This window comes from Pseudopodoces humilis, chromosome 7 (genome assembly GCF_049639895.1).
Source record: "Pseudopodoces humilis isolate 2021_Gansu_Grassland_sample_001 chromosome 7, ASM4963989v1, whole genome shotgun sequence".
Lineage (NCBI taxonomy): Eukaryota > Metazoa > Chordata > Aves > Passeriformes > Paridae > Pseudopodoces > Pseudopodoces humilis.
The window spans coordinates 51837957-51850956 of NC_142206.1; the positions used below are offsets into that span (position 1 = coordinate 51837957).

Below are 13000 nucleotides of genomic sequence, written 5' to 3' on the forward strand. Positions count from 1 at the left end.
GACTAAGTTACAAGGAAACCAGAGGCGTGCTTAACACTCCCCTCGCCCAGACCTCCCTTCTCCCGCGCCCCTACAGGATTCCTCCCCTCGCCCGCGGCGGGAGCCGAGCTGTGGAGCTGCTGGGGCTGCTGGGGCTGCTGGGGCTGCTGGGGCTGCTGGGGTTACTGGGGTTACTGGGGTTACTGGGGTTACTGGAGGTGCTGGGGTTACTGGAGCTGCTGGAGCTGCTGGAGCTGCTGGTGCTGCTGGGGCTGCTGGAGGTGCTGGAGGTGCGCGGAGAGCAGCGGAGCCCAGAGCAGCGGAGCCCGGAGCGGCGGCACCCGCGGGTGGAGGCGGGCAGCCCTCCCCGCCCTCCGTCCCTCCCTCCTCCCGCCCCGTGCTCCGGAGCCCGGCGGTGCTGCGAGCGGGGGCCGCCGCCTGCCCGGCCCCGCGTCCGCCGAGCCGCGGGGAGCGGAGCGGCCCCGGCCCGGCCATGGGGCTGTGTGCCGCCGGCATCCTCGGCTGCTGCTGCCTGCTGCCCCTCGTGCTCCCCGCAGCCCCAGGTAAGGCCGGCCAGGGCACCGGCACTCCCTGCCCGCCGGGATGCCCTGTCCGCCGGGATGCCCTGCCCGCCGGGATGCCCTGCCCGCCGGGATGCTCTGCCCGCCGGGATGCCCTGCCCGCCGGGATGCCCTGCCCGCCGGGATGCCCTGCCCGCCGGGATGCCCTGTCCGCCGGGATGCCCTGTCCGCCGGGATGCCCTGCCCGCCGGGATGCCCTGCCCGCCGGGATCCGTCGCGGGAGGGGAGGCGGCTTGGGAAAGTTTCGGGAGTTTTGCCGAGGCCGCCGGGCAGCGGCGATGACGGGAGCCCTCCCGGAGTCCCTGGAAGGCAAAGGCATCCCCAGCCCCAGCTCCCGCCGGAGATGCTGGTGCCGTCGGGAAGCTTTTCCTTGGAGGCGGACGGAGCGCGTTTGTTCCTGCTGCCTTTGGCGAAGGGTGTCAGTGCCAGCCGTGATCTTTCAGAGGGGCAGTGCTTGGCGCAAACGCTTAAACAAACAAACAAACAAACAGACAAAACAAAAACTGCGACTGAGGTCTCTCCTCCTTAACTTACTTTATTTATGCACAATTTAATGAAAATTATTATTTTCATCCGATGTAGGGTTGAAATAAATTCAGCACTTTTATTGTAAGTAAATAAGTAAGTAGTTTTAAATTGATTTTTTTTTCTGACTAAAAGTACTTTTGTGTTTCAAGTAGTTCTGAAACAATGCATTTGGAGTGGCATGTGGTGAAACGACATCCGTGAATCTGCTCTGACATTACCCCTTTAAAATGGTGTATAGGGATATTACATGCACTTTGCATCTGCTAAAATAACTTCGTATTCTTTTGTGATTAATTCTGTATGTCATTTCACTTGCCCTGTAGGAACATTCTCTAACATGTTCCAGATTAGGTTAATTTAAAATTTTGTGATGCAAAAATGTGTTTGAAGAAAAAGAAAAGGAACGTTTTGCAGTCTGTGTTCTTTCAAAACATCAGTAATGTGTATAGGACATGATGTGGGGTTTTTTTGATGATTTTTCTGGTTTGATGTTATAAATCTCTTCTTCCAGGCGTGAACTGTAAAGCTGGCTGCCATCCAGAGAATGGATTCTGTGAATTTCCCAGTGAATGCAGGTAAAAACATCTGTCAGACAGGGTTATAAGCACAGGAGTGCTCAGCTTCAATAATTCGTAGTCTTGGTAAGAATGATAGAAACTCAAATGGTTTGGTCTCTGAAAATATGGAACTGTAATGAGACAGCACTCTATTAGGATACAGTAACTGGAATCGTAGAGCATGGATGTTTAGATGCCTGTTTAGTTTACTTTTTTCCAGTACAAAGCATTTACATTGATTAGTTTGGGGTTTTTTCTTGCTGAATTAAATTATTTTCTTCACATGAACTGCTTCTAGTATCCCAGAAGCACTGGTGGTATGCTTTTGTTCAAATAGTACAATTTGATATGCAAAAGTTTATTTATTGTGCCTCAAAAAGGGGCACATTCTTTTAATTAAGTTTCTTAAAAAATAAGCTATGTTTCTGTCTTGTCTTTTATCTCTTTCAGGTGTCAACCTGGCTGGCAGGGTGCACTTTGCAATCAGTGTGTTCCTTTCCCTGGGTGCTTGCACGGCAGCTGTGCCAAGCCCTGGCAGTGCATCTGTGAGGAGGGTTGGGTTGGCAGCCTCTGTGACATAGGTTTGCACATCCTTTTCTCTCCTTCAGCAAGTGAGGGGAAGCAGCCCCATCTGGTGTTGGGGATATGCAAAGTCCTTCTGGAGAACTAATTTTTAAATATTGAATGTTAGCTCCAGATAATGAGGAGATTCTGGGCAGCAGCACATAAACCTAAAACCTAAAATAAATAATAATTTAGGCAGAAGCAATACAGTATCTTTTGTAATTGGGCATATGTGTGAGGAAAGTGTAAATTCATTCTATTTTAAACATTAATTATCAGGGCCAACAAACAACTGCTCCCTTCTTGTCATATAAACCCTTCTAATCAAAATACAAGTTGTATATATTAAATAACTTTAAATATTTATGTAGCACATTTTATATATATATATATATATATACTATTTCCTTCGTACTTCTTGAAAGGAAAACATTGTGCTTATTTTTTCCTTTACTCAACCCGGTGATGATTCAGTGAGGTAACATTACTATAACTGAGAAAAGGTCTTCCTGAACAGGCTGCCACTTCCCCCTCAGGTCTGAGGGGTAAGCACAGCTCCATGTGCACTCTCTCACCCTTTCCCAGGCAGAATCAGCCAGCTTAGCATGAGCAAGCTGAAGAATTGGCCTTTGTTGAGATGGTTTATTTTGGCTGACACAGGCAAATGTTCAGTCAGAGAGAACTGACGGGATGGAATACACATCCAGGAGCATGCACTGTTGAGCCCACGTAGCTGCAGCTGTGAGAAGACAGGGCCTCATTTTCTCTTCATGCCTTTCAGGCTTTTGTTGGTGTATGGCTTATAATTTATAGAGCATGCCTGAGCTCTCCAGTGCATAGCCAAAGTGGTGATTGATGACACTTTGAACTGCATAAGACTTTCAAGATGGCTAAAGGAATCAGAAGTTTTTAGGTGGGTGACATCCTTACAGTGACATGGAATTTAGTGCAAGGTTCTCAGGTACTCATTTACTCGTCAGGTTTTGCAGCCTGTACTCATTGACTGCACTCATGAGCACAGAGAGGCTTCTTAAAGTCAGTCCTGGTATGTTTGCAGGAGCTGTGACAGTGGTGACATGTGTGATGACTCTAAACTCTCAGATGTTGTTCTGGACACTTCTCATGTATGTGTTTGTACCTGAGACACCTCGATTCTCATTACAGTTAATGAAGAGAAATTACTCCCTCTCTGATCTGCAATCAGAGATTTCTAAAGCTGCACAGAACAATCCCCCCTCTGCCACCTTAGGAGTCTCAGTTCTGTTGCTTATCAGTGACTACAAAGTTCCACATTTTTAAAGGCAGCATCTTCACAGCTACTTCTAAAAGCTTTAATTGCATAGCTGAATTTCTTAGTATTAATATATCTTTGCAGTTCTGAGTCTTGCAATGTCTCCCTCTTGCAATTGCTACTTAGGATGCAAAGGAATGCATTGAAAATTGAACTCACATCTTTATGGAAAAACATTAATTTAACACATGCTCATTAAGATTGTCCTGTATAATAATGAAAAGGGTGTCCTTTGCTTAAGTGGAGAAACTATTATTTCTCTCAACACTCAGAGTCATGTCAGAGTCCTCTTTGCTGATTTGAATTTAGAGCCCCATGAAGAGCTGCTGAGAATTTTCAGCCAAAAGGATAACTATTTTTTCATCTGCAGAAATGTTATGTTGATAGTCTTCATCATCTTAAAAACTATCTCAGTGGGTTTGGATACTCTAAATGCATTGTTTGCCATAAGGGGTCAAGAGAAGGCTGCTCCTCCTCTTCTTGCTATTGAAAAGTTAGATAGAAATTGTTATCCTGACCCAATAAAGCAATGAAACTTCAAATGGGTTATTGCTCAGCCCCTGATCTCATCATCCTCTGCCAAAAGCTGGTGTCAGTTTCCTGCCTGTATAAAGTCATTACAGGTAATTACAGTTAATTTACAGGTATCATTAAATGAAACTTGATCAGGTTAGGAAACAGGAAGGAAAAACCTAGAATGGAAGACTGTGGGAGAGTCAGAAGTGCATTGGCCACTACAAACAACTGAAATATTTCTAAAACAGAGATACAGTCCTGGTAGTTTATTTACTTGCTAAGCATGGGAGGAAAAAAAGATGGTTTGAGCTGGTGATGATACCTCTGGTGTTTTGTGGAAAAGTTAGTATATGATCTCCTTGGCTTTGCTCATGAAAGTTCCTTTCTGGAGTAGTTTTAGATCACCAACTCGTTTGCTAATGCAGCTGATTGTGTAGCTGTTTTTAACACAGGCAGCCTGGTTCTCAGTTCATGTCAAGAATGACCTTCCTAGTAATTTAGAGACATGCAGGTTATGGGTTGGGCTTGATCCACTGTAAACATGTAGGGCACAATCAGTGGTAGCATTTGTGATTATTATTGTCACATGGACAGACAAGGCAGTTGAAGACATCTGTGATTTGGTCTTGGTGTTGACACTGCTGGTTAACCTATTTGCAGTGGATCCTGTCCACAGATGAATCATGATTCCATGGTGTGTTCTCCTCTTGGGGAAACAGTCTTGAAATCCAGTGTGTGTACCCCTGGAACCAGGATGCACAGCACTGAGTTTCCCTCTGCAGCTGACACACTCCGCACAGTACAGGAACCACATCAAACCCTGACCATGACAAAGGCAAAATCAATTTACTCAATTTGTTTCCAGGAAAATTGACAGCCCAGTCAGAGAGTTTGATCCACCTTGCCAAATCACATCTGTCAGCTTGTTACCCCTGGCTGTGCCTACACAGTCGTGTTAGCAAGTCCATGACCTCCTATTGCAATCCTGGCCTCAATTTGGCTGAAGAGCCAACATAGAGTGTGAGCTGGAAGTAAATTATCCTACTTGTCACAGAACTGCTTTGCCAAGGCCACATGTTGGTAAACTCATCAGAAAATACAAGTGGTGTCTCTACTGTGCTATGAATATGTGAGACAGGGGCTAAAAGTTGTCCTGTGACAAACTACTACTGAGCATATCTTCCTCATAAAAACACTCAGTGATTGCTTCATGTACTGCAGCATGACAACTTAGTTTGATAAAACTATTAATTATTGGTAATGTGATTGAGGCCACTCATCATATATGTATAAATGTAACATCCTGGTTTTGAGTTTTCATCTCAGTTAACACTTGGTGGTTGTCCTTTTGAGAGGTAAAAGAAAACAGAGAAAATAAGCTAATTGAGGCTATTTATGTATTATGTTTTAAGAGAAGCTGGTAAAGCACCCTTTAAAAATGTGCTTTAAATTAAATACCTAACATAAATTTATGACAGTAATGTATATATATATATATATATATACACCTATTCATATATATATATTTCAGAGAGTTTCAAGTACAAAGTACATGCTTTAGAGTCTGTGAAAATAGCTGGCAAACAACACTGCTCAAAAAAGCATTCAAGATTATTTTGGTCCTTGTGAAAACTGGAGTTTACACTCAAAGTGCATGCTAAGTTGTTGTCTTGCAGCAAGAACAGGCTGATGCATTAGGAAATAAAACCTTTTAGCCAGGGAAGATTGTATTTCAAAGCTAAGGCTGTTGTTTTTTTGTGGTTAAAATTTTGCAGTACCTCATGGTATCAATTAAATTTCATGTTACGCTGTGGGAAGTAAAATATAAATAAAAAAATACAAATATAAATCCCTTAAATAATCCCTTTATAAAATATAAATCCCTTAAATCCCTTTTCATCTTCTTAGAAAGTGTGTATATGTGCGTGAGGCATCAGACACCTTCCAGTCAGCACTTCTCTGCAGCTGCTGCAGTAGCTTGCTAAAATATGCACTTGTTTGTTTGCTTAGTTTTAATTATTTGAAAAATTCAGTAATCATTTGAGTGGGAAGTAGCTCAGCAGGGCAATTGGAAAGAAAATGAGATGTATGACTTTGGGTCCAGACGTCATACAGCTCTGTTCTGGTACTGTTATGTAAGGGTTGAATGTACCCCAGACAAAAGATGAAATTTTAACAGATTTTTTTTTGGTAAATTGCTGAGCTCTGTTTTTATGAAACATTTGTTCATAAGCACATAATGACATGGGCAGGGAGAATTCCCATTTCCTGATTGTTTTATCAGAATTCTGCTCATGGAGAAGCCAAGACTGTGAAAGTATGGCTAGACTATGTAGAAGTTCTTTGCCCCATACAAATATTTTATTTTTTATACTACTTATATATAGAATGGAGCAATTCAAACACATTTTGCAAGGAGGAGCTAGAAAAAGAGAAATAAGCTGAAATTGCTTGCAATAGTTGAACAATCCGAACCCCATTTTAACAAAGGGGGGAATAGATAAGAATTTATAAAATGCAGGATGAAGTATTGTTAAAGCTACATTTTATTTGAAGTATTGTGTACCATTTACTAATTCTTTCTCATTAGATTAATCAAGCTCTGTTGGTTTTTTTAAACAGATATTCACCCATGTTCAGCAAAGCCCTGCACCAATAATTCAACGTGTATAGAGACTGGTGATGGAGGATATATTTGTCTGTGTGCCCAGGGATTTACAGGAAAAAACTGCCATCTCAAGAAAGGACCTTGCATTATTAATGGGTAAATATTGATTTCTGACATGCATTTAAAATCTACACTTCTATTATTCAGAATTCTTTGCTAAGGGGAAGTATCTCTGTGTTAAAATACACAATGCTCTGATAGTTGCTGATATTATTACCAAACTTTACAAATCTGATCTATTAGTATTGTGAAGACTTAACAGATTATCAGTGTGGCTTTCTGTGCACAATTTGAGTTCTAAAAGTGCTAATTTGCACATTTTATTGTGGTGAATTTATGCCTTCTCATAATTTTCATAAACAAACTTGAAGTGACTCCCATCCTGTGTTCTCACCTCTAGTGAGGGATAATTTATACACAGCCTAATAAGAACAGTAGTTAGCATTCAAGCTCTCTGCATGAAAACACCGAGCCCACCAGTCTGTCCTTTCTTCTTAACACATAATAATATGCCCATAGTTAACTGAAGGGGACAATCTCACTTCCATCAGAGCAGGGAGACCATTGCTCTCTTTTCTTGAAAAGAAATGGGGCATCAAGAACAGCAATGCCAGTAGGTTGAGGGAGGTGAACCTTCCAAATGTTTCAGTAATTCAGTGTGGACACATATACTAGCTATCCCAAAAACAGGTGAGTTCCAAAAATACAGCATCAACAAAATAACACAGATTAGTTCCATGTACTTCCTTAAGTGCCTTATGGTTTTAAATTGCTGAAACTACTTTTTTTGTGCTGGCACACTGAATGCTGATGAACTAGCCTGGAAATCATGAACAATTCCTCTCAAGAAAGCAGCATACTTAAAACAGTGATTCTTTTTCTCTAGGAAGCTGTCTTTTTCAGGAGAAATAGCAGCAGGCTCTGCAAATCTGCATTTAGTTCAAAAAGACAACTGCTGTCAGCATAAGCACTCCATGCTAATAGTTCACAGTCCACCAGAGAGTGCATCCCACATTGTGGAAAGAGACCTGATCAGATGCTGTAATTCATTCACATTCACGTTGACATCTCACTTCCTTTCAATTCCTCTCTACCTCAGTGGTAATTTTAAAAATGTTGATCTTACTGAGCATTACTGCTGGCTTCTTAGTTAATATTCACAGATGGAACCAGTACAATTCACAAGTCAAATGTTTATTCTAGTCTGTTTACATGTATCTGCATTAGTGACCTCTGTGTGATGTTTTGAGGTTTTGCTTTGAAGCCGTGCAGTGAGTGGTGCTTTCTAAAAGAAACCAGATTAACTGGGAAGCAAAGCACAGTGGCATGGAATGCTTTCCACAACTAACCCTTCATGTACTACACCTTGCTGTGATAAATGCCAGAAATGCAAAGTAGCAGAATTTATTCAAGGAAATTAATGTTAGGGCTTTATTTATTTAAACATATTTAAATTAGGCAAATGCAACTCTGTTTGCTATTATTTCTATATCTCCTGCTTCTCTGTTGCCACTGTCTGCCCAGCTGCAGCCAGGGAAACAGGAGAGAGCTTATATAGCATGGACCAGAGGGCTAAAAACGAGGCTCTTCCCCTTGCTGAGATGGAAGTTCAGCTTTATTCTTGTTCTTGGGATCCCGTGGAGAAAGAGAGCAGGAGGGAAAGAGGAAGAATATTGATAACACGCATCTTTTTGAAGGCAGGGGAAAGAAGGTGGATTACATTCACACAGCCAATAAGGAGAACTGGGGAGAAAGAGATAAGGGAAAGAAACTTACATTCTATATGTCAGGGGTACATTCTCTCAGGTCATACCATTTTCTAAATGCATTACAACATCTGTTAGTAATAAATAAAATTTTCAAAATTCTGCATTTTTCCCCTTATCTGTTTTTTATTTCAATATTTTGCATTTCTGAAAATTTCAGAAAAAAGTTTTCCCTTATGTTTTATAGAAATTTCTTCCCATTTCCCTAGAAAGTACTGAAATTCAAACAAGCCATGAAGGTTTAAACTCCTACACATTTTCATGTCCAAACCAGCATGTCCAATTTTCCATGGGCCTCATGAAACCCCAAAAGGAGGGTGCCGGATTCTCCAAGATGGCCACAACCACTCAAGGACTGTATAACTCCAATTTCCATATTTTGCTTAAAAAGACATTTTGGCTGGTTAATATATTGAAATTCCTTACCTCAAGTTATCACTAACAATTTCTATGTCAAAGCCCAGTTTTGCTTTCCTAATACTCTCACAGACTTCCAATATGTTCTTTTAGGGCTTTTTTACCCAGCCAACATCTGTAGTGAAGAACAGTACTAGAACACAGAGCAGTTAATGTGGAAGCTGCAGAAAACAGATGATTCTTCTGCCACAATGTTCAGTCTCTCCTGATGGGTGGCTGCTGGGTGTTTCAGCCCCCAGTGAAGCCAGAGGCGCTTGGAGCACTCTCTACCAAAGGTAGTCCCAGAGCAATGGTGACTAGCCCAGCCTTGTTCTGACCATTTGTAGTCAGGAGCTTATATCTCTTTCACAGTCATCTCAGTCAGACATCAAAAGATCTTTTAAATCCCTGTGTCCCACCATGAAATTCCATAACATCCTGTTGCTACTGACTGCTGCATATGTGAAATGCCTGCATCTGAAGCTGTGAAGTTCATTATCCCTGGGACTTTGACCTGGAAGAGGAAGCCTTAAATAATAGCTTGGACTTACCAACTTTTGAATAGTACCTTGCTATATGTCTTCAGGGATACATAAGTATTCAGAAAAGTTTTGTTATCAAAGAGGCTTGTCCTAAACTTCACCAAATATTTTTCATTTTTTACAAAGGGAGTTTTAAAGGCTTTGTTGTTATGTGATGAACTGCCATGAAAGTGGGGTTTGAGGTTTATTTGTAAAGCTGGGGCCCAGGGACCCTTTTCAGGCAGCAGGGACAGCTGAAGGATCAAGTGCATTTTGCATAGATCCCCTAAGCTGACACATATGTGCCAGTCAATGGGTGGCCACCTTTTTTGGCATTAACCTCAGTAAGGCACAGTAGAATTGTAAAGATAGGAAAGATCTCTCTTAATTTATGTCACCTAAACCATAGTTTCAAGCTACTAGTTGGGAAATACTAATAAAATTTGCAGAAGTACTTGGTTTCCAATGGTCCTGTTCTCACAGTTGTCTTTGCCCAGGCTGAAATTCTCTCACTGATATTTTTTATTATAATTGTATCTATCAAAAATTTTGGCTGAACAGCAGTTTATAGGACAGTATCTCTTTGCTTCTAAATTTTTTGTGTTATGGAACACAGACAGGCAGAATAAAAACAATCAGCTTTACACCTAGTTGCCGTGGCACTCTTTTGCTCTGCCAATACAATATATAGATTATTTTAGGAACAATCAGGTAGAAAGGAAGCAGCCATGCTGCTCATGTCTTTGTTCTGTCTTGTCTGAGGAGTTGTTCAGCTAAATAGCTCCAAGCATATAAAAATAGTGAGAAGGTTAATTTGATTAAATGTTTGAAATAATTTAAAATCTCTTCACAGCTCTTCGGGTTGAATTTATATATTGGTGTAGTAATCCTGCCCGAAGGGTGAGCAGGGGATATTATAATCTGTATTGACTAAGCTGTTGAACAAACTCATTCTTTATTCAGCTCCACTGACTTTAGTAGAATTGCATTTGGAATTGGCTATTCTAAAGAAAACCAGCTCTTTTTATTATATAAAGTGTTTCCTAATAGTTACTTCCTTTGGACTTCAATATTGTCTCTGTGTTTGTTATCTGTCCTAGTTCTCCCTGCCAGAATGGAGGAACATGCATTGATGACAATGGTTTTGCACCCCATGCTTCCTGTCTGTGTCCTTCTGGTTTTGCTGGCAACTTCTGTGAAATAGATAGAGACGACTGTGAGTCCAGCCCATGTGAGAATGGAGGAACATGTACAGATGTTGGTGTGGGTTTCAGCTGTTCTTGCCCCCGTGGCTATACAGGAAAGCTCTGCAGCAGCCGTGTCACGTTCTGTGCAAGTGGCCCATGTGAGAATGGAGGGACTTGCAGTGAGCAGCCCCAGGGAGGCTTTGAGTGCATCTGTAAACCAGAATTTGTTGGCGTGACCTGCAAACATCCCAGCAAAAACACGAGTCTCTCTGGAGTGAATATGGAGACAAAGCACATGCAGAATTACAAGCCAGCCTCCAAAGCTCACCATAGATCAGTGCACCAACAAGAAATCCTGAAAATAACAGTGAAAGAAACGATTCAAAATTCAGATCCCTTACTGAGTAGAAGCCAGGTGATATGTTTTGTTGTGCTGGGCTTGCTTACATGTCTTGTTGTCTTGGGTACAACTGGGATTGTTTTTTTTTCAAAATGTGAAATGTGGCTTGCTAATGCCAAATACAGTCATCTCCTGCGCAAGAAAAAGAACTTTTTTTTGAAGTCTAACAATGGGGAAAACCTCTCAGTTAATATTATCTTCCCAGAGAAGATCAAATTGACTAATTACACTAAGAACTACACTGCCATCTAGGCCCTTGAAAGCCAAGCAGCATCTTGCAACTTTTCATAGCAATATGTAAAATTTATTGCCTGTGTTTGGCCTCAGTATTTGTGGGTATATTTGCTGTAAATTGTGCTGAGTTATAATGAAGAAATGTAATGTATCTGTCTTGCTAAAGGTTTTTTCATTCCCCAAAATAAAAGGTAAAAAAAAAATAAATATTATAAAGCAAGGAATGTTACTTTGATTTCTCTTCAAGGCAGCTATTTTTTGTAAAATAAAAAATAACTTATCACTGCAACTGTATTGCAGCTTTTTCATCTTGTGTGTAGTTCATTTGGCAAGTACAGTACTTGCAAATTACTCAGTAATGCTGGTTTTTTTTTGGTTTTTTTTTTTTAATAAACAGCAGTTAAGGGCTATACTGGTTTATTTATTCATTTCTAAACCTTATTCTACAGCAAAGCCTGCAACAAGTGTCCACGCTGAACTCGTTTGCTATATCTGATAAAGGCTTTAGGGATTGCAACCAGCAGGAGCCAATTCACACTGATATATCTCACCTATTCAGTCAGTGTTGCTATTTTTACATGCTTATAAGAGAGATTCTGTAGACTCTTAGAGGTCTTTGGGTTATTAATTTCAGGTTAAAGGTCTCTTGCTTGAAGTGCTGCATCTATAAATTGTTCTATTTATCTATTTTTAAATGTTAAAAAGGTGTTCAATGACTTTCTTTTTAGGCACCTAGTAGAGATTTAAAGGATCAGATTCTGACTTTTCTATAAATACTCCCTAAAGATCTCTGCTGATAGAAGTATCCTTCATGACTGTGTCATGGGGTGAAAAGATGTCACATGTCACCTGAAATAGGACAGCTGCTTTTAATTCTTCATTTCTGCTTTTTCTGTCACATTTCAAGGAGAACACAAGGTTTCCAAGAATCAAAAGCAGCAGTGGCAAACAGGCAAAGGGACATGAAAGCCATAAAATTATCAGGGGCCTTAGGGCATTAAGAAGTCTGAACCTCCCTGAGGAGGCTCTCACCCACCTCCTGCCCACAGGACCATTTTGGGTCAGCCCAGTACTGCTGGTTCTGGTCCAAGCTGTGCTGTAGCCATGCTGGGCTCCACCTCTGCCTGCAGCTGCTCCTTGCACTGCTTACTGTAGGTAGTCCAGCTGCTGAAAGGACCCTTTGGACCTGTGCTCCAGCCCTGTTTCTGGCCCTGTGTGCTTTTGCTGCTGCCAGGAGCCTGTGGATGGCCCTGGAGCTGCTTCATCATCTGGAGCTGCTTCATCATCTGGAGCTGCTTCATCATCTGGAGCTGCTTCATCATCTGGAGCTGCCAATGGGCCCCAGCACCAGCTCCAGTGACGTGTTCAGCTTCTGCCAGCCTGTGCTGTTGGTGAGGCCATGGGTCTGTCCCACCCTGGGCCATGGCCCTCCTGGGTCTCTCAGCTTCTTTTCCTAAATGGCCAGCCTGACACTGACTGCTCCCTGTAAGAAAAACAATCAAAAGGAAAAACCCCACCAAAACAACAAAACCAATCTCTTCCAACTGCAGTGCCTAAAGGTGTCTTTAACTGCAGTTATGTAACAATTTACTTCCCCAGCCACCCTAGATAGGAATGAATAGCAGCTTCTTCTCAGCTCTTTCATAACTATGCTATTCCCAAATCCATTAACAGCTGCTCAAAAGAAAAAAACAAGAAGCCTTAAAGCACATTCATTATAGTAGGATTTTTTTGTTTCCATCTCTGAATTGCTATGAATATATAGCAAGTTTGCCGTATTGTTCATAATGTCTGTACATATCATAGCACTTC

General features: G+C 41.6%; 1 protein-coding gene across 1 annotated transcript; it reads left to right on the plus strand.

Annotated features, from left to right (window-relative positions):
* Nucleotides 1–395: 395 nt before the first annotated feature.
* On the plus strand, nt 396–11548 carry DLK1 (delta like non-canonical Notch ligand 1). The gene is made up of 5 exons (XM_005520128.3): nt 396–542; nt 1600–1663; nt 2096–2226; nt 6639–6780; nt 10468–11548. The coding sequence occupies exons 1-5, from the start codon at nt 473–475 to the stop codon at nt 11204–11206; spliced, it is 1146 nt and encodes a 381-aa protein (XP_005520185.2). The 5' UTR covers nt 396–472; the 3' UTR covers nt 11207–11548.
* Nucleotides 11549–13000: the final 1452 nt, after the last annotated feature.